The sequence below is a fragment of the Aquarana catesbeiana genome, linkage group LG02 (genome assembly GCF_042186555.1).
Source record: "Aquarana catesbeiana isolate 2022-GZ linkage group LG02, ASM4218655v1, whole genome shotgun sequence".
Lineage (NCBI taxonomy): Eukaryota > Metazoa > Chordata > Amphibia > Anura > Ranidae > Aquarana > Aquarana catesbeiana.
Window position 1 is genome coordinate 67,508,103 of NC_133325.1, and position 20,521 is coordinate 67,528,623.

Genomic DNA, 20,521 nt, shown 5'->3' on the forward strand with positions numbered 1-20,521 from the left:
GTAATCACTTTAGAAGTAGACTGGAGCTCTTTCTGTAGCATTTGGTCTACTTGAGCTAGTAAGGCCGGCCATAGACGAGTCAAAAAAACACGTTCTATCGATTGAAAAACGGAAATGACACATATGATTGTTTTGTTTTTCTAAAAAAAATCCAATAATGTTGGATCAGGCACTTTCCATTGTGTGCTGCAGCTGGCACACAAATGATGTGAAAAACAAAAGACCTGAGGATCAACAAATTTTCGTTTGGTTTTCGACTTGTCTGAGGTCTGCATAGGTGGTGATGTCTCCTTAGGGGGCCGGGGAGCTCAACTGGCTGTCTATTGCCTTAACCCCCTTGGGCGGCAAAGACAGACCGGTGGTGCCATGCTGGTGGTATGGGGGCTAAAGGAAGTATTGGGAGTCCCTCTATTGCAGGCCGATCCATGCTCCTGTACTGATCAGTGGAGCAGAGCTATCCTAAAGCACATCCACCATTGTTCGCCTGGGGCATTTGCCCCCTAAATTTTTATTTTTATTTATTTTTTTTAACTGCTTCCCGTCTGGCCCATAGCAAAGTGATGGCTGAGCAGGAGCTTTGCCATCCTGGGTGGATATCATATGATGTCCTCCCAGTCACGCGCTGCACTGTGTAAAAGAAAATTTAATACATTCAATTTGCCATTTATGTTAATGCGTGTCATTCGTTCTCCATGACTACCTATGTCAAAGCTGCACAACTGAAGGACCGTAATTCTCATAGGGTTAGGATTTCCAGAATTAACAGCTGATAATGAATTAAGAAAGGTTTAGTTCACCAAGAAAGCGTCTCTCCCTTAAATCCTGGCCTTTATGCTTCAAGGAGCGCAGTAAATGAGGAATGTGCTAGGCATAAGTGAACTCCGAGAGAAATGTATTGACTATTATTGTATGTAAGAGCCACAGCAGAATACATAATTTAGAGATTGTGACCACTGGGGGGCGATGTTGTGTAGTATAATGTCAGCAGAGCGAACTGGTGGAATGGACAGAAAAAATAAAATGTGTATTAACCACTTCAGCCCCGGAAGATTTTACCCCCTTCCTGACCAGAGCACTTTTTGCGATATGGCACTGCTTCTCTTTAACTGACAATTGTGCGGTCGTGCGACGTTGCACCCAAACAAAATTTATGTCCTTTTTTCCCCACAAATAGAGCTTTCTTTTGGTGGTATTTGATCACCTCTGCGTTTTTTTATTTTTTGCGATACAAACAAAAAATAAAGGGACAATTTTGAAAAAAAAAGTGGGGGGTGAATCTCTAAACTAAGTTAAAGCTGAGCTCCAGGCATACAAATTTTCATTTAAATATATTCCTGATGAAATAAAAAGAATTTTCAAAAAAAAAAAATATATATTCTTCATTAGCCACTAAGGTTAAAAAAAAAAATCTACTTTTTTTTATGCACCTAATGCCTTTGCAGACACCGATATTACCTTGTAAATCTAGCAGCAACCTCATCGCTGTGCTGTGCATAGTCTGTGCAGAGAGCAGAGTTGTGTGAGGAGCCCATCAGGCCCCACCCACTACAGGCTGCCTGCAGAAAACTACATAAGGGGGCGGAGACAAGACCAGTCACCTTGCCCGAGGAGAGAAAGTAGCAGTGAGCGGTCTTTACTACAGGAAGCTCTGGCACAGAGGTAAAATTTCACGCTGGATTACTGCACAGATCTGGAAGAAATACACAAAGCACACCAAGATTTAAAGTGGTTGTAAAGTCTTAAGGTTTTCCTCTTTAATGCATTCTATGCATTGAGGTGAAAAACCTTTTGTGCTGCAGCTGCCCCCCTTTTTTCTTATCTGAGCCTGATCCTGATCTGTGCATGACAGCTGCTGTCATCCTCCCTTATTGATCAGATTGATAGCAGCGGCTCCCCGCTGCTGTCAATCAATTGCGGAGGGCGGGGCCGAGTCCCGCTTTCTGTGTCAGTGGACGCAGCAGCTGGTCTCTAGAGCAAGTACACAAGTGTGCCCCCCCCCCCAGGGAAAGTGGCTTTCCGTGTGGGCACCCCCAGAAAAGGAGGATCGGGGCTGCTCTGTGTAAAACCATTACACAGAGCAGGTAAGTATAACATGTTTGTTATTTTTATTACAATAAAAAAACACGCCTTTATTAACACTTTAACCACTTGCTTACTGGGCACTTAAACCCCCCTCCTATTCAGACCAATTTTCAGCTTTTAGCACTGACGCACTTTGAATGACAATTGCGCGGACATCCTTTCACTGTTTGTTATATTGCTACTGATGTTTTTATGATGTTTTCGAAATGAATAAATTATTGTTTGTATACTATACATTTTTCCTTATGTTTCTCCATATGTGCCTTTAAAGTCCACCATTAGGGGAATTTTCTTCTTGCTTGAATTGCGCAGACATACAACACTGTACCCAAATGAAATTTTTATCATTTTTTCCCCACAAATAGAGCTTTCTTTTGGTGGTATTTTATCACCTCTGTGGTTTTTATTTTTTGTTAAAAAAAATGTAAAAAGACCGAATTTAAAAAAAAAAAAATTTTTTTTTTTTTATATTTTGTTATAAAAGTTTAAAAAAGGTAATTTTTCTTCTTCATTGATGTACGCTGATGAGGTGGCAGTGATGGGCACTGATTGGTGGCAGTGATGGGCACTAATTGGTGGCAGTGATGGGCACTGATTGGTGGCAGTGATGGGCACTGATTGGTGGCAGTGATGGGCACTGATCTGGTACACTGATAGGCAACACTGCTAGGTGGCACTGATTGGCACCACTGGTGGGCATTGATAGGAGGCACTGGTGGGCACTGTCACATGGCAATGGCTGGTGGCACGTATGTGGCATTATTGCCTCCTCTTCGGGACCGATGTTCCTTGCTGATGAGCCAGTGATCGGCTTTTTTTTTCTCCTCGCACTGTCAGTGCGAGGAGAAAAAAAAAAACGATCACAGAGCTTTTGTTTTGATCATGTAATCAACTGTCATTGGCTGACAGCTGATTACAGGCTAAGGGGCCCGGACCGGCCCCTTACTTGGATTGGTGATCACCCGAGTCTCAGTGACTCAGTGATCACAGCGCGCTCGGCACCTGCACAGGGGAGGCCGTCCTATGACGGCCTCCCGGGAATTCAGGTCCGTGCTGTAGTCGTCATTCGGCTATAGCGCGGATGTCAACTGGTTAAGGAAGAATACACATGACTCTTGTATTTAGACTGTCTGCTTATCCCCAGTTATTACCTTTTTGTATCACTTGACCCTTCCTTTTTAGATAGTAAGCTCTAATGAGCAGGGCCCTCTGATTCCTCCTGTATTAAATGATATTGTAATTGTACTGTCTGCAATCATGTTGTAAAGCGCTGCGTAAACTGTTGGCGCTATATAAATCCTGTATAATAATAATAATTTCAGAGATCAGCTTTAAATATAGTGTGGCAGATGTTATGTTGCTTATTCCACCTACATGTACGGTGTTTTGGCTGTGTTATGTGTACCAGCATTCAACTGGGATAATCGTATTTAATCTTTAATCATTTTTATCTTTCATCTTTAATTGTTGATGAGCATTCTGTGTTTTATTAATGCATTACAATGACAGGTGCACTTTTATATTGACTCCCTATTCTGTGTTTGTTGGTGACAGGTGCTCAGATCAGCTGCTTCGCCCCCAGCACCTTCTCCTGGAGACAGGCTGCCTATGTGGACTCCTTCTGTTGGGCCGCCGTCCAGCAGAAACATTTGTCACACAGCGAGTCGGGGCACATCCCTCTGTGGCTTCACAAGGTAAGAGTCATCAATGCTGTGCTATTACAGGAAGACCAGGGCTGTGATTAACCCCTTGACGCCGACGTAACGCAAATATGCGGCCTTCGGTTTCATGGGGTAGTACCGGGGTGATGCCTGCAGCTACATTCATCACCCCGGTGCTGTTTTTTATAGCCAATAGTCAGCTTTCTTGTAATAACAACCAGTGCGGCTAAGCAGCCGCTCAGCTGTTATTACAGCAGCGGGAGGGGACCTTCCCACCCCCCCACCGCTTCCGCCAGCTCACCCGGGCTCTCCCGTCCCACCAGCAGGCCTGAGCGACCAGAACCGGAATCGCCTTTAATCGGGTCTCAGATCTAGTAACCTGGAAGCGATGTCATGACATCACTTCCGGATAACTGGAGCCTTAAAGGTGCCAGATTTAAAAAAAAAAAAAAAAAAAAAAAAAAGACAATATTTAAAACAGCCAAACTTGGCATTTTGAATGCTTTTAAGTGCAAAGGAGGGGTTTGGGGGACCCCCATCCCCTCCATAAAGAGTACCCTGACACTGCCTGTTACTGTCACATGGGATGTTTACGTTCCTTGTGACAGCAATAAAAGTGATCAAATAAAAAAATGTAAAGCAACAGTGTGGGGAAAAAAAAATTATTAAAAAAAAAAAAAAAATGTAAGTGCCTCTGTCGTCCCCCCCCCCCCATGCTAGTGCATGCGTCAGTCCTGAGCGCACGCAAACCACGATCATCCCACACATGTGAGGTGTCACCGGGAACGTCCGATCATGGGCAGTATTTCTAGCACTAGACCTCCTTTGGTAACCTGTAAAGGCTTTTAAGGCGTCGCCTATGGATAGTAAAACTTGCGTTGTTTGTTGCCATTGTGCGGGTGTGCACAATTTTAAAGCGTGGTATCTATTTACTCGGTGTAACGACATCTTTTATACTTTACAAAAAAATGTGGTTGTGTGTTTTTTTTTTTTATTTTAAAAGTGCATTTTTTTCCCAAAAATTGCGTTTGAAAAACCGCTGCGCAAATACTGTGTGACCTAAAAATTGCAAAACCCACCAATTTATTCTCTAGGGCCTCTGCTTTAACCACTTCAGCCCCCAAAAGGATTTACCCCTCTTAATGTCCAGGCCGCTTTAAATGACAATTAAGCGGTCATGCGATGACCTACAACAAAATTGACGTCCTTTTTTTTCACAGAAAAAGACTGACAATTTAGAAAAAAAAAAACATTTCTTCCTCAGTTTAGGCCAATATGTATTCTTCTCCATATTTTTGGTTAAAAAAACGCAATAAGCGTATATTGATTAGTTTGCGCAAAAGTTATAGCATCTACAAAATGGGGGATAGATTTATGGCATTTTTATTATTTAATTTTTTTTTTTTTTTTTTTTTTACTAGTAATGGCAGTGATCAACGAATTTTAGCAGGACTGCGACATCGCGGCGGACAGATCGGACACTTTTGACACTCTTTTGGGACCATTGACATTTATACAGCGATCAGAGCTAAAAAAATAGCCACTGATTACTGTATAAATTACACTGGCAGAGAAGGGGTTAACACTAGGGGGCGATCAAGGGGGTTAAATGTTCCCTAGGGAAGTGTTTCTAACTGTGGGGGGGGGAGGGGACTGACTGGGAGTACAGAGAGATCACTGTTCCTGATCACTAGGAACAGACTATCTCACTGAACTCTCCTGTCAGATTGGGAATCTGTTTGTTTACATTGACATATCCCTGTTCTGGCTCTCTGTGGAGCGATCTCGGCCTTCGGCCACGCGCATAGGCTCCGGATCCGCGGGTGCGCCTCCTATTGCTCCTAAAGTGGCCGACGTACAGCTACGGCGATTGCGCAGGCGTGACCTGCCGCAATACAATGACCGTGGCTGATCGGCAAGCGGTTAAAAAATATACGATGTTTGGGGGTTCTAGCAAAAAAAAAAAAATGATTTTCACATATAAACGAAAAGTTTCAGAAAATGCCTGGTTAATGCAAGCAGTGTAAGTTCCCTTGGTAACAGCCCACTGTACAGCAGAGTACAGACTAAAAGATATAGTAGCAGCAGCACAAGGAGCCAATCACTATGCTCATGTGCCATCAAAGAGCATGCTGATTGGAGGAGAGAACAAAGTGATGAGTTTGTCAGTCTGCTGCTTCTTTTACTGTCCAATCCAAGGCTGGGATGTGGACAAAACCTGTACGTTTTACTGAACTGCAGCAAAAAAAAAAAAAAAAAGGGGGTTCCCTGCCAGAAAAGACTGACATAGTCGTGTAAATCGAAGGACTGGATGGATAAAAAAATAAATCATTTGGCAGGTAAACGGCTACCTTTTTATGTTTTTTTTTGTCTGTGTAGGTAGCTGATTGCTTGAACTTCATTAGGGCTCTTTCACACATGCGGACTGCTCAGGTCCACCTGTCAGTTTTTCAGAACGGACGCTCCATGTACCTCCTATGGAGCGACAGATGTCAGTGGTGACATGTCCGCCGACATCCAATCTGAACCGCTCCGCTAAATTCAGACCGATTGAAAACCCTATTTTCTATCCGTATTGCCGATCGGATGACAATGGACAGGTAGATCGGTTTTCATAGAGGAGAGCGGAGATCTGACAGGTCTGTCCCTGCACAGCGAGTGGAGATGGACATGTCATCCGCCGGCTCAGCGGGGATCAGCGGATCAATCCCCCCCCTGAGCAAGCGGAATCTGTGCAAAACGGACATGAATGTGTGAAAGGACCCTAGAATTCAGAAATGGCCATAACATTGTATACATTACAAACAGGTTTTCTCATTTTTGCACATGGCTGACTTCTGTGTGATATTTTATTCTCTTTATTATGTCACTTCTCGCTTATGACATACAGCCGGTATATGATAGATTTTCTTTTCCCCTCTTCGCAGTTTTTCCCATATATTCTGCTGCTAGTGGCAATACTAATGTACCTTCCGACCTTATTCTGGAGGTTCACAGCGGCTCCTCATCTCTGCTCTGATCTGAAATTCATCATGGAGGAACTCGACAAGTCTTACAACAGGGCCATCAAAGCTGCCAACAGCATAACAAGCAAGAGGGACGGCGCCAGCTCCCCAGTGATAAATGACAGCCTGGCACAGAGGTAAATGTACCAGCCTGCCTAATGAGCCCTCTTATCTGAGTTGCAAAAATTTATATAAAGCTGAACTCTGCACAAAAACTTCTATTGAAATATATTCTGTAATGACCACAAAGGTTATAAATCTGCTTTGTGAGTAGCAAATATTTAGGTATTACCTTGTAAAAGTAGCAGTGATGTCATCACAGTGCTGTACATAACCTGTGCAGACAGCAGAGCTGTGGGAGGAGCCCAGCAAGCTCCACCCACTACAGGCTGCATGTAGATCACTACAGGAGGGGGCAGAGACCAGACCAGTCTCCCTGCACATAGAGCGCAGCAGTGACCGGTCTTTATTAAAGGAAACTTATGCACAGAGGCAAACTGTAATGCTCTGTACACACGGTCAGACTTTCCGACGGAATATGTGCGATCGGAGCTTGTTGTAAGGAAATTCCGACCGTGTGTAGGCTCCATCTGACTTTTTCCATCGGAATTTCCGAGACACAAAGTTTGAGAGCATGCTATAAAATTTTCCGACAACAAAATCCGATCCTTTAAATTCCGATCGTGTGTAGACAAATCCGAGGGACAAAGTGCCACACATGCTCCGAATAAATTAGGAGGCGAAAGCTATTGGCTACTGCCCCGTTTTATAGTCCCGACGTACGTGTTTTACGTCACCACGTTCAGAATGATCGGATTTTCCGACAACTTTGTGTGACCGTGTGTACGCAAGACAAGTTTGAGCCAACATCCGTCGGAAAAAATCCTAGGATTTTGCTGTCGGAATGTCCGATCAATGTCCGACCGTGTGTACGGGGCATCAGCAGATCATGCGTGCGATGCAGGGCTCTTGCAGGCTCTGCGTGTAGGCTGCTTTGCTGTAGCATCAATGAACTACCACAGCGCTGAACGGTGCCTTTCATTGAGAACTACAAGCCTACAGCTGCAAAGGCTGCTGGACCTTGCAGATTTCTTTTCACAGAACTCTGTGAATGAGTGATGTTGTCGGAGCCCTGCACGGCCACGTTCTTGCAGAGAATGACAGAGCGCTGGGAAAGAAGATCGCCCGGTGCCTGTCGCATTGGGGAGCCAGGGAGGTTCAGGGGCCGGTGGATTTGTAACCGTTTACATGTTACACCCTGAATATGGGTTCAACATGTTACAAAAGGTGAACTTCTCCTTTAAAGCGGAGGTCCACCTAAAAAATAATATTAAAAGCCAGCAGCTACAAATACTGCAGCTGCTGACTTTTAATATATGGACACTTACCTGTCCAGAGACCCTGCGATGTCAGAAGCCGATCCGTCCGTCAGCTCTCGGCTGCTGCCGCCGCCATCCTCTGTAAGGAAATCAGGAAGTGAAGCCATGCGGCTTCACTTCCTGGTTCCCTACTGCGCATGCGCGAGTCGTGCTGTGCGTCCTCTCTGGTCCCTGCTGTGTTCTGGGACCTGTGTGTCTCACAGAATACAGCGGGGGAGGACAGTGTAGGCGCCGGAAGTGGTGTAGGTCACCGCAAGCACCGCGGTGATCTATGCCAGGAAGTGGGAGCAAATACCTGTATTAGACAGGTATCTGCTCCCTCCTCCCCCCTGAAAGGTGCCAAATGTAACACCGGAGAGGGGGAGGAATCCAAAAAGTGAAATTTCCATTTTTGGGTGGAACTCCACTTTAAAAGAAAGATAATAAATAAACCACCATTGGCCTCCACAATGCATACGTAAACATATGTATACAACAAAATGGTACCCCCAGATCTGGCTCATAACGTATGACCACACCTATTTTTGTGACCAATGAAAAGTCCTTATACTGGGCAACCAAACACGTTTTAAAATGTTAAAGTGGGTATAAACCCTCACGTATACCCAGTGAATTGAATAGCCTCAGATGATACACAGAGATGAAACAAAAACCCTCCTACATAAGTTTTTTACTGGTAGATCTGCTGTCTTTCCCTTTCTACACTCTTTGGAAAGTGCAGATCGTGTTTAGAAATCTTTTTTCCTCTTCCAGCAGTGGGTGCGGAGTCTGGGCCTATACTGTGTGAGAGCTGATTGGAGGAAAGGGACACACCCCCTCCTCCACATAGGCAGAGGAACGAAGGAACGTGCAGAGCTGCAGTCTGAATAGACCAGCTCTCTGCTAATCTACCTCTAAGCTCCCTCCCCGACACAAATTTTCAGCTGCTGTTATCTCATGTGTTGGAGAACTTGTCAGAAGTGACTCTGCTGATAACAGAGGAATGGAGCACCAGAGACAAACTGCACTTAGAGCTTTGGAGAGAGATAAGTAAACAGTACAGATATACTATGTGCCCAGATCAAATTTCATGAATGGGGTTTACATCCACTTTAAGGACTCAGGCTCAGTATAAGGACTTTTCATTTATCACAAAAATATGAGTGGTCATGTTATGAGCCAGATCTGGGGGCACCATTTTGCTGTATAAATACATTTTATGAGTGTATTGTGGAGGTCAATGATGGTTTAAATATTTTTTTTTTTAATGATGGCATCTAATAAAACTGATATAACTTTGGTTTCTGGTTGCCTTCAAAGTCCCAACATAGGATTTTAGTAGATATTGTACAACTTTATAGGGATGGTGGCAACCTCCATCCACAACCTGAGAGACTAATATTATTTATAAATATTTTTTTTTTACCTGTAAAGTGTTACTAAAGTTTATATATTTATTTATTAAAATAACATTAGGTTATTCTCTCCTGCTCTCTGCAATAGTATTGCCCCGATCCTCCTCCTTCCCCCGCTGGCAATCTTGGCTCCTCCTCCTTTGTTTGTCCCCATGGAAAGCTGTTTGCTATGGGGCACACAGTGAATGCTCGCTCCCGAGCTGTCTGTGTGTCTATGGAGCAGCGCCCCCCCACCCACCCACTTCCTCCTCACTGCATTTGATTGGCAACAGCAGGAGCCAATGGCTCGAGTCCCTGTGTGGAAGAGGAAGAAAAGGGAGAAGAGATGCAGCTGTGCACAGCGCTGGATCCATTCTCCTCTCTTCCGCTTGACACAGGGAAGGGGGAAGACAGAGCAATAAAAAATGTAATGCAAAAAATATTGCGTTTTTTTTTTTTCAAAATTGGCGCTCTTTTTTTTGTTTATAGCTCAAAAAATTAAAATCGCAGAGGTGATCAAATACCACCAAAAGAAAGCTCTATTTGTGGGGGGAAAAAAAAGACGTCAGTTTTGTTTGGGTGCAAGTCGCATGGCCGCGCAATTGTCAGTTAAAGCGACGCAGTGCCGAATCGCAAAAAGTGTTCTGGTCAGGAAGGGGGTAAAATATTCCGGGACTGAAGCGGTTAAGTACCACCAAAAGAAAGCTCTGTTTTTTAAAATCCCGTTTTTTTTTGTTTTTTTTTTTAGTACAGAGCAGCCCAGATCCTCCTCTTCTCGGGTCCCTCTTCGGCTCTCCTGGCCCCTCCCTCCTGTCGAGTGCCCCCCCACAGCAAACAGCTTGCTATGGGGGCATCCAAGCCAATCCACTGCTCCCTGTGTTCATTCAGACACAGAGCTACGGCACGGCCCCGCCCCCTTTCTCTCCTCATTGGCTGAAAGACTTTGACAGCCTCAGGAGCCACTGGCGTGCCACGCTTGTCTCAGCCATTGAGGAGGGGAGTCCTAGGCAGACGAGACATTCCTGCAACATCTCTGGATCTAGATGGGCTCAGGTATTAGGGGGGCTGGGGGGGACACTGCTGCCCACTGAAGGTTTTTTCTTAATGCATAGAATGCATTCAAATAAAAAAGCTTCTGTCTTTACAACCCCTTAAAAAAAAAAAAAAAAAAAAAAAGTACATACAGTGTAGCATGACCACACAATTGTCATTTTAAAAATGACAGCGCTGAAAACTGGCCTGGGCAGGAAGGGGGTGAAAGTGCCCGTTTGTTGAAGTGGTTAAAGAAGATTGCCAACAGGCACCACGTTTTTATTATTGCAGAAGAACATGGCATGTTTTTGCTGCAATTTAGAGCCTGCCCGCTCGCAATACTTTTAGCTCCACTTTAGGATCCTGCGCTACCGCTTTTCCAATTGGCCAATCCCTGGGCAGTCAGTTGTTTCCTTTTTTGTTATGCTTTTTTTTTTTATTTCTCCGTTTTTCTTGGCGTGTACCGCTGAGTTTTTACAGGTTACAGAAACTTTTTAAGATAAACTTTAAAGCCACCAGAACGCCGAATTGCTGATTTCATAAACCGGCTGTTGCTGCTTCAATCTGACAGTTTGTTACTTTTTGTGATTTTATTTTTTTACAGCGCGTGGGAGATTTCAGAAAGCCACTTCAAATACCCATTTGTCGAGCAGTATCTCAAGACGAAGAAGAGCTCTTATCACCTAATTATCAAGTACCTCATTTGTCGCTCTCTGACATTGACGATTATCCTGCTGGCTTGTATCTACCTCGGCTATTACATCAGCCTCTTTTCTTTGACCGATGAATTCAGCTGCAACATCCGAACCGGCATCTTAAAAAACGACACCACATTGCCCTCCTTAATACAATGCAAGTTGATTGCGGTTGGGGTCTTCCGGTTGCTCAGTTATATCAACCTGATTGTGTATTCTGTAATGATGCCCGTTGTGGTGTACACCATGCTGGTGCCATTTAGGAAAAGGGCCAACGTTCTCACAGTGTACGCGATGCTCCCTACCTTCAGTGTCTATCAGTGCCCCTCCAAAAACTATGATGACCTCAGCCTGTTCCTTCTGTTCTTGGAGGAGAATGTCAGTGAGCTCAAGTCCTACAAGTATCTGAAAGTGCTGGAAAATCTGAAGGGTACAGGAGAAGACTTTGATACCATGCAGCTCCTGACAACGCTAGGAGCTGTGAAGACCGACACGGTTGATGGCAAAAAAGCCGCATTTAAAAGTGGAGCTTTACCTCCTGCAGGAAAGAACTCTACAGAACTGAAAGGTAATATATAGAGAGTACTGTTTTTTGTTTTTTTTAGAAACGTTATTTTAATTTTACTTATGGTAACAACTACAGTTCAGCCATACTTGTGCTTCGCCTATTTTAACCACTTGCTTACCGGGCACTTAAACCCCCCCTCCTGCCCAGACCAATTTTCAGCTTTCAGCACTGACGCATTTTGAATGACAATTAGGCAGTTATACAACACTGTACCCAAATGAAATTTTTATCATTTTTTTCCCACAAATAGAGATTTCTTTTGGTGGCATTTAATCACAGCTGGAATTATTATTTTTTGCTAAACAAACAAAAAAAGATGGAAAATTTTGAAAAAAAAAATCATATATCATAGTTTGTTATAAAATTTTGCAAACAGGTAATTTTTCTCCTTTATTGATATGCACTGATGGGCACTGATAAGCTGCACTGATGGGCATGGATAGGCACAGTTAAGGCAGCTCTGATGGGCACAGTTAAGGCAGCTCTGATGGGCACAGTTAAGGCAGCTCTGATAGGCACAGTTAAGGCAGCTCTGATGGGCACAGTTAAGGCAGCTCTGATGGGCACAGTTAAGGCAGCTCTGATGGGCACAGTTAAGGCAGCTCTGATAGGCACAGTTAAGGCGGCTCTGATAGGCACAGTTAAGGCGGCACTGATAGGCACAGTTAAGGCGGCACTGATAGGCACAGTTAAGGCGGCACTGATAGGCACAGTTAAGGCGGCACTGATAGGCACAGTTAAGGCGGCACTGATAGGCACAGTTAAGGCGGCAGTGATGGGGACAGATAAGGCGGCAGTGATGGGGACAGATAAGGCGGTACTGATGGGGACAGATAAGGCGGTACTGATGGGGACAGATAAGGCGGTACTGATGGGGACAGATAAGGCGGTACTGATGGGCACAGATAAGGCGGCACTGATGGGCCCTGATGGGTGGCAGGGATGGGTGGCACTGATGGGCACTGATAGGTACCACTGATAGGTGGCACTTATGGGCACTGGTAGGTGACACTTATGGGCACTGGTAGGTGACACTTATGGGCACTGGTAGGTGACACTTATGGGCACTGGTAGGTGACACTGATGGGCACTGGTAGGTGACACTGATGGGCACTGGTAGGTGACACTGATGTGCAGCACTGTTGAGGCACTGATGTGCAGCACTGTTGAGGCACTGACTGTGAGCAATGATGGGTGGCGCTGGTGGGCACTGGTAGGCGGCACTGCTGCCTATAGCTAGGTGGCACTGGCAGAGAGGGCACAGGTGGGCACTGAGGATCTGGTGGCAGCTCGCCATGATTGGGACCGATGTCCCTCTCGCGGCTACCGGCAATTGTCTTTTTTTTCCTCCTCACGCTGTCAGCATGAGGAGAAAAAATAACCAAATACCGGCTCTGTTGATATCACATGATCAGCTGTCATTGGCTGACAGCTGATAAACGTGTTAAGGGGTTGGGATCCGCCCCTTACTCTGATCTGTGATCAGGCGAGTCTCATAGCTGATCACAGAGCGCACCGCGCACGCCCTGCAGGGGGCGCAGGCCGCTCGTGCACAGGACGACGTCAGTGGACGTCGTCCCGGCAAAGCAGGTCCGCGCTGTAGCCATCATTCGGCTATAGCGCGGATCTCTAGTGGTTAAAATACCTAAAAGTTCTTTCAAAAAATATGTAGGGCAGCCCATAGATTATGCAGTTTTCTTTCCATCCATCATGGGTGGAAGGAATCTACAAAGCAAAAAAAAAATGAAGGTTACATGTTGGAAAAAGCATAGTGTCTCAGATACAAATGAATTACTTAACTTTGTAACTACTCTACTTAATAAAAAATGTATTAATTCGTGTTTTGTAATATTTCAGGAACCACTTTTAATGAAAAAGGTTTTACATGAGTGATCTGTGTTATTCACTTGAATCCGAGACACTAACCTGAATGTCATTTTGCTGACGTGATCGTATCGGGCTGATTCCTGCACAGGCATCAACCCGGTACTGTTTTTGAGAGCGGACGGTCGGCTTCCTTGTCATAACTACCAACGCGGCTAAGCAGCCGCTCGGCTGTTATCACAAGCAGCAGGACCCGAGCCACCAGCCGGCACACCCACCGACTGGCTGGAGTTCGGAACAAAGCCGGGTTCGGCTTTGATCGGGTCTCCATTGTAGTAACTCGGAAGCGACATCACGACGTTGCTTCTGGTTTACTCGGCAGTCAATGGCACCAGATTTTAAAGATCCACAGTATTCAAACGCAGATTTTGGAGTTTTGAATACTTTGAAGTGCAAAGGAAGGATTTGGGGTCCCTCCATAAAGAGTGCCTGTCACTGCCTATTACTGTCACAAGGGATATTTACATTCCTTTTGTGACCGCAATAAAAGTGATCAGGAAAACATTTTCTAAAGGGACAGTGGAAAAATATAAATAAAAAAATGTAAAGCGCCCCATCCCTCGGTGCTCACACCCACAAATGTAAACAGTGTTCAAATCACACATGTGAGGTATCGCCCTGATCGTTAGAGTGAGAGCAATAATTCTAGTTCAAGATCTCTGAAACTCTAACCGGGTAACCGTTAAATTTTTTTAAAGAGTTACCTATGGAGATTTTTAAGTATCATAGTTTGTCGCCATTCCACGAGCATGCGCACTATTAAAGTGTGACATGTTGGGTATCTATTTACTCGGCGTAACATCATCTTTCACGTTGTACTAAAGAATTGGGCTAACTTTACTGTTTAGTTTTTTTTTTTTTTAATTCATTGAAGTATATTTTTTCCAAAAAAAATTACTTTAAAAGACCGCTGTGCAAATACAGTGTGACACAAAATATTGCAACAACCACCATTTTATTCTCTAAGGCAGGGGTCTCCAAACTGCGGCCCGTGGGCCGGATGCGGCCCTTTTTGTTGCCATTATCCGGCCCTTGGGCACTTTTTCCTGCCACTGATAGAGACACTATTCCTCCCACTGACACCTACAATGGGGCAATATTTCTCTCGTTGACACCAACGATGGAGCACTATTCCTCAAACTGACCCCAACGATGGGGCCCTATTATTCCCACTGACCCCGACGATGGGGCCCTATTATTCCCACTGACCCCGACGATGGGGCCCTATTGTTCCCACTGACCCCGACGATGGGGCCCTAGTGTTCCCACTGACCCCGACGATGGGGCCCTAGTGTTCCCACTGACCCCCGACGATGGGGCCTTAGTGTTCCCACTGACCCCCGACGATGGGGCCCTAGTGTTCCCACTGACCCCCGACGATGGGGCCCTAGTGTTCCCACTGACCCCCGACGATGGGGCCCTAGTGTTCCCACTGACCCCCGACGATGGGGCCCTAGTGTTCCCACTGACCCCCGACGATGGGGCCCTAGTGTTCCCACTGACCCCCGACGATGGGGCCCTAGTGTTCCCACTGACCCCCGACGATGGGGCCCTAGTGTTCCCACTGACCCCCGACGATGGGGCCCTAGTGTTCCCACTGACCCCCGACGATGGGGCCCTAGTGTTCCCACTGACCCCCGACGATGGGGCCCTAGTGTTCCCACTGACCCCCGACGATGGGGCCCTAGTGTTCCCACTGACCCCCGACGATGGGGCCCTAGTGTTCCCACTGACCCCCGACGATGGGGCCCTAGTGTTCCCACTGACCCCCGACGATGGGGCCCTAGTGTTCCCACTGACCCCCGACGATGGGGCCCTAGTGTTCCCACTGACCCCCGACGATGGGGCCCTAGTGTTCCCACTGACCCCCGACGATGGGGCCCTAGTGTTCCCACTGACCCCCGACGATGGGGCCCTAGTGTTCCCACTGACCCCCGACGATGGGGCCCTAGTGTTCCCACTGACCCCCGACGATGGGGCCCTAGTGTTCCCACTGACCCCCGACGATGGGGCCCTAGTGTTCCCACTGACCCCCGACGATGGGGCCCTAGTGTTCCCACTGACCCCCGACGATGGGGCCCTAGTGTTCCCACTGACCCCCGACGATGGGGCCCTAGTGTTCCCACTGACCCCCGACGATGGGGCCCTAGTGTTCCCACTGACCCCCGACGATGGGGCCCTAGTGTTCCCACTGACCCCCGACGATGGGGCCCTAGTGTTCCCACTGACCCCGACGATGGGGCCCTATTCCTCCCTCTAATACCAAAGATTCCTTTTTTACTGCCACTGAGGCTAGGACAATTTCTACTTTCAATGGCAACAGTCCGGCCCCCATAAAGTCTGAAGGACAGTAAACTGGCCCTTTGTTTAGAAAGTTTGGAGACCCCTGTTCTAGGGTCTCAGCTATAAAATGATATATAATGTTTGGGGGTTCTAAGTAATTTTCTAGCAAAAAATATTGATTCTAACTTGTAAACAACAAACGTCAGAAATAGGCCTGGTCTTCAGAAGTGGTTAATTCTCTAAAAAAATGTAACTTTTAATTTCCTTTTTTTTCTTTTTCTTTCTTTCTTTCCTTTCCTTTCCTTTCCTTTCCTTTCCTTTCCTTTCCTTTCCTTTCCTTTCCTTTCCTTTCCTTTCCTTTCCTTTCCTTCCTTCCTTCATTTAATTGGTTTAATACATTCTCTGCTACCTAATCCAGCAGCACTGAATCCTGAATTTAGCCTGACTATGAAACTTGATGTTTTTTGTATATTATTCTGTTGTTTCCCCGCTTCTTTCTGTTGTATTGCCTGAAATGCTTAAAGTGATAGTAAAGGCAATTTTTGTTTAAAAAAACAAAACAAAAATGGTTTTGAACAGAGTAGCCTGGATCCTTCTCTTTTTGGTTCCCCACAGCAAGCAGCTTGCAGACAGAGCTGCAGCTCGGTCCCGCCCCCTCATTGGCTCACTGGCCGTGATTCGCTCACAGCCAATGAGGAGGCGGGAAGGTTTTTTTTTTTTTTTAACTTTCTTGCATAGAATGCATGAAGGTAAAAAACCCTGAGCCTTTACAACCACTTTAATAAAAACGATTGAACAAGAAATTGTAACCTTTATGGGACTCTTTATGAAGAAATCTGTGTGATTACGAGACGTTAACTTTGCTTCATAGAACGGGGAACAGATCTTCCAATTAGTGTGTCATCTCTGTGTATCTATATGCAGAGAGATTTCTCACTGAGCTCCTGTCTGTGGTCGGTTTAAATCGCGTCCATAGGGGGGGACATCCAGAATGATGAATTGTCTTTTTCTTTCAGATCTGCCCACATCCGATGGGGTGAAGGTCTCTGCAGAAGACAAAAAAGTTCGGCAAAGGCTTCTTGATTCGTCTTGCTAGGAGCTCGCCCCTACAGTGTAGAAATGTTTACAGCCAACCATCCTTGTGACAAAACCACTGGAAGTATTCACTGGATCAGACTGACACTGGAAGAGACTCATTACAACTCACTCAGGGATTCAAGTGTAGCTCTTAATTCCTTTAAGTGGGTGAAAGTCGTAAACTGAACTGGAACCAGTAATCATGATTCCAAAATCATGTGGTTGAGATATAGACTCTGAAACTTTTCCATACTTGACAATGGATTTTTTTTTTTTAAATATGCTCAGTATAGCCTTTAATTTGGCTGTCTCTTGATTCATATATTCATTATAGGAATACTTGCTATTTATTTGAAACCATGGACTGGGCTAGGGAAGACATTTTAGAAACACATAGCTAGAATGTATGTATGTATGTATGTATGTATGAATGTATGAACTGGTTTAGTGGCTGAAGGAGTTTAATTCGTTTCAGTCCACCCTGTGATCTAGGCACCCCAACAGCATAGCCAGGTCCTGAGCTGCTCTGCTCACTACACTATTATTAAAGCTGAGCTCCAACTTTTAATAAACTTTACATAGTTTGGGTAGTTTTTGGTTTGCGCAAAAGTTATAGCGTCTACAAAATAGGGGATAGATTTATGGCATTTTTATTTTTTATTAGTTATGGCGGCGATCTGCGATTTTTTTTTTTTTTTTTTTTTTTTTTTTTTTTTTTATTGGAACTGTGACATTACGGCGGACACATCAGACACTTTTGACACATTTTTGGGACCATTGCCATTTATACAGTGATCAGTGCTATAAAAATGCACTGATTGCTGTGTAAATGACACTGGCAGGGAAGGGGTTAAACACTAGGGGGCGATCAAGGGGTTAAGTGTGTCCTAGGGAGTGGTTCTAACTGGGGGGGGGGGGGAGGGGCTACCTAGGACATAACAGCGATCACGGCTCCCGATGTCACTAGGCAGAACGGGGAAATGCCTTGTTTATAAAGGCATCTCCCTGTTCTTCCACTCCGTGACATGAGCGCAGGCACCCGGCGGACATCGAGTCCACGGGACCCGCGGGCACAGTCACGGAGTACGCGGCGGGCGCGTGCCCACACTACCGCGATTAAAAGGGGACGTACCTGTATGCCCATTTGCCCGGCCGTGCCATTGTGCCGATGTACATCGTCTTGTGCTGGTCGGCTAATGGTTAAAAAAAAAAAATGTTCTACTTACCTCTTATGTGTAGTGCTTTTTCACAGAGCAGCCCAGATGCTCCTCTCTCGGGTCCCTCTTCGCTGCTCCTGGCCCCTCCCTCCTGTCCCCACAACAAGCAGCTTGCTATGGAGGAACCCGAGCCGATAGAATGCATTAAGAATAAAAAACAGTCTGCCTTTACAACTCCTTTAAGAGGACCATAGATGGTTCGAATCTTGGCTGGTTCAGCAGGGATTCATACCATCTAAGGGCAGGCTTGTACCCACGTCGATCCAGACACCTATGGCCTGCTTTACTACTTCCCCATGTGACTAGTACCGTGAAGCCTCTTTTATGGGGCACACTGGATCACAGTCACGTGATGACGTCAATGAGTCCAATGCTAGGGCTGTTGTTAAGCACTTGCTAAGGTAAGTATTACATCTTATTCCCCATCCCCTTGAGCTAACAATCATTTTACCCTTGCATGGGGGGGGTTATTGCATGGTTATTTTTTTTTTTTTTTTTTTCTTCTGGAGTCGCCAGCACTCTGTTGAAGTTCTTCTTCTTAGAACAAATCAAGGCCCCAACTGGGTCCTTCCCCAAGGTCTGAATGCTGCTGTACAGGACATGTTTGCAAAGCTAATATGACATCTTCCGGTACATGTTCTAACTGACTGTTAATACATTTAGTCTTTTTTTTTTTTTTTTTTATGAACATATAACTGGTTTAATGGTGCTTTTTCTTTATTTTTTTTATCTGCTTGCCATCCAGTTGTAATAATTTTGTAAATGGCCAAGAGAATTCAATGGATAAATGGCAGTCATCACTCATCCTTCCCTTCACTCTGCGGTGACTGATGATGGTCCTTTCTAAGGTGCGCTCCCTTTGATGGCTTTGCTCTGAAGTGCTCATAAGCCTGTTGCAGAATAAAGACGATTCCCTCCACTTTGGAAGCTTCCGATGGACACGTGGGCACAAACTCAACCAGCCATTAGGCTAAGATGCTTCTACATCACCCAGTGGGCATGTCTGGACTTAGGAAATAACTATTGCCGTGCCATTGCTGTGGTCCTGTCCACCCTGCTATGTGCAGGCTTCCCACGTCTGTTTATATTTCTATCTCAACTTGAGAACCTATTTAAGGGGTTTTTTGCATGTAAATAACGGACTTCTTTGGCTTAAACTGTTACTACAGAATATCACCTTCTTTTTTTTGTATCCTCCTCCTGTCCTCTTTCATGCACCTTTATCTTATACTGACGTTTTCTCCGATGTCCTGGCTGCTCTCTGGATACAGAAGAATCCTATGCACCATGGTTTCCTTTACAACCGAGGAAAGGAATTCTGCTCCACGGGGAAGGTGGCCAAGCCTGAAATGATGTCTTTCACTACATACTGTACATATTTTATTCTGTCTTTCCTTTTCTTTGTAATTAGTATTGTATAGACGAGCAATATCTTGTACTTGGATAGCTGTGCTACACTTTTTATTGTATTGGATTGTAATTTCTGCAGTTTTTACTCTATTGTATTGCAGGGATCAATTCTTGCCTAACACAAAGAAAGTGTAGTAAAAGAAAATCAGAGGTTGAAATTTCCTTGTCATCGTTGTTAATACAACTTGGCTCCTAAAACTGCTTTTCAAATACTTCTATCTACATGTGAAAGATTTAACGTGAACTCCACCATTCTGTTTGGCAGCTGTGATTAGAGAAGCCACTTTTTGTAAGTCATAGTTTACACTAGGCTAGAAACTCCCCCATTGGAAGGCAATTGGCTCAGCATTGTCATAGGGAAGGCGTCCCCTCCATACCCACTAGTACCAGGTGGTTTTTTTTTTTTTTTTGCTTCTTCTGCCAGCAGCTGGTGGGTGAAAGAAGGATGATTGGGTACACCTCATAACTTGAATATATTTTTTACAGGTATGTATGTATGTATGTATGTATGTGTGTATATATATATAAGGGTTGTCCAGATATCACTTTTTTAAGACCGAGTACAAGTACTGATACTTTTTTTTTTTTTTTTCAAGTACTCGCCGATTACCGATACTTTTATTTTTAATGTCACGTGACAGTGGTTTTTAATTTTTCTTTTTTTTTAATTTTTTGTTTTTTTTTACAATGCTTTCTTTTTTTTTTTTTTAGGGGGAGGGGGTGGACGGTGTCTGTGTGTTTTTTTTTTTTTTTTTTTTTTTTTTTTTTTTTATTTACATTTTTATTATTTTTTACAATTTTTTTTTTTATTATTTATTGCAATACTTTGTGTTTTTTTTTTTTTTTATCAGCCCT

At 44.8% G+C, this 20,521-nt stretch overlaps 1 protein-coding gene across 1 annotated transcript in view; it reads left to right on the top strand.

Moving 5' to 3' along the window:
* Nucleotides 1–19,824, top strand: part of PANX1 (pannexin 1) — a 66,825-nt gene extending 47,001 nt beyond the window's left edge. Inside the window, exons 2-5 of the mRNA XM_073613014.1 lie at nt 3,637–3,776; nt 6,671–6,885; nt 11,137–11,795; nt 16,979–19,824. Coding sequence (XP_073469115.1) covers nt 3,637–3,776; nt 6,671–6,885; nt 11,137–11,795; nt 16,979–17,058 — 1,094 coding nt within the window. The 3' untranslated portion in view covers nt 17,059–19,824. The remainder of the gene's footprint in view (nt 1–3,636; nt 3,777–6,670; nt 6,886–11,136; nt 11,796–16,978) is intronic.
* The last annotated feature ends 697 nt before the right edge of the window (nt 19,825–20,521 follow it).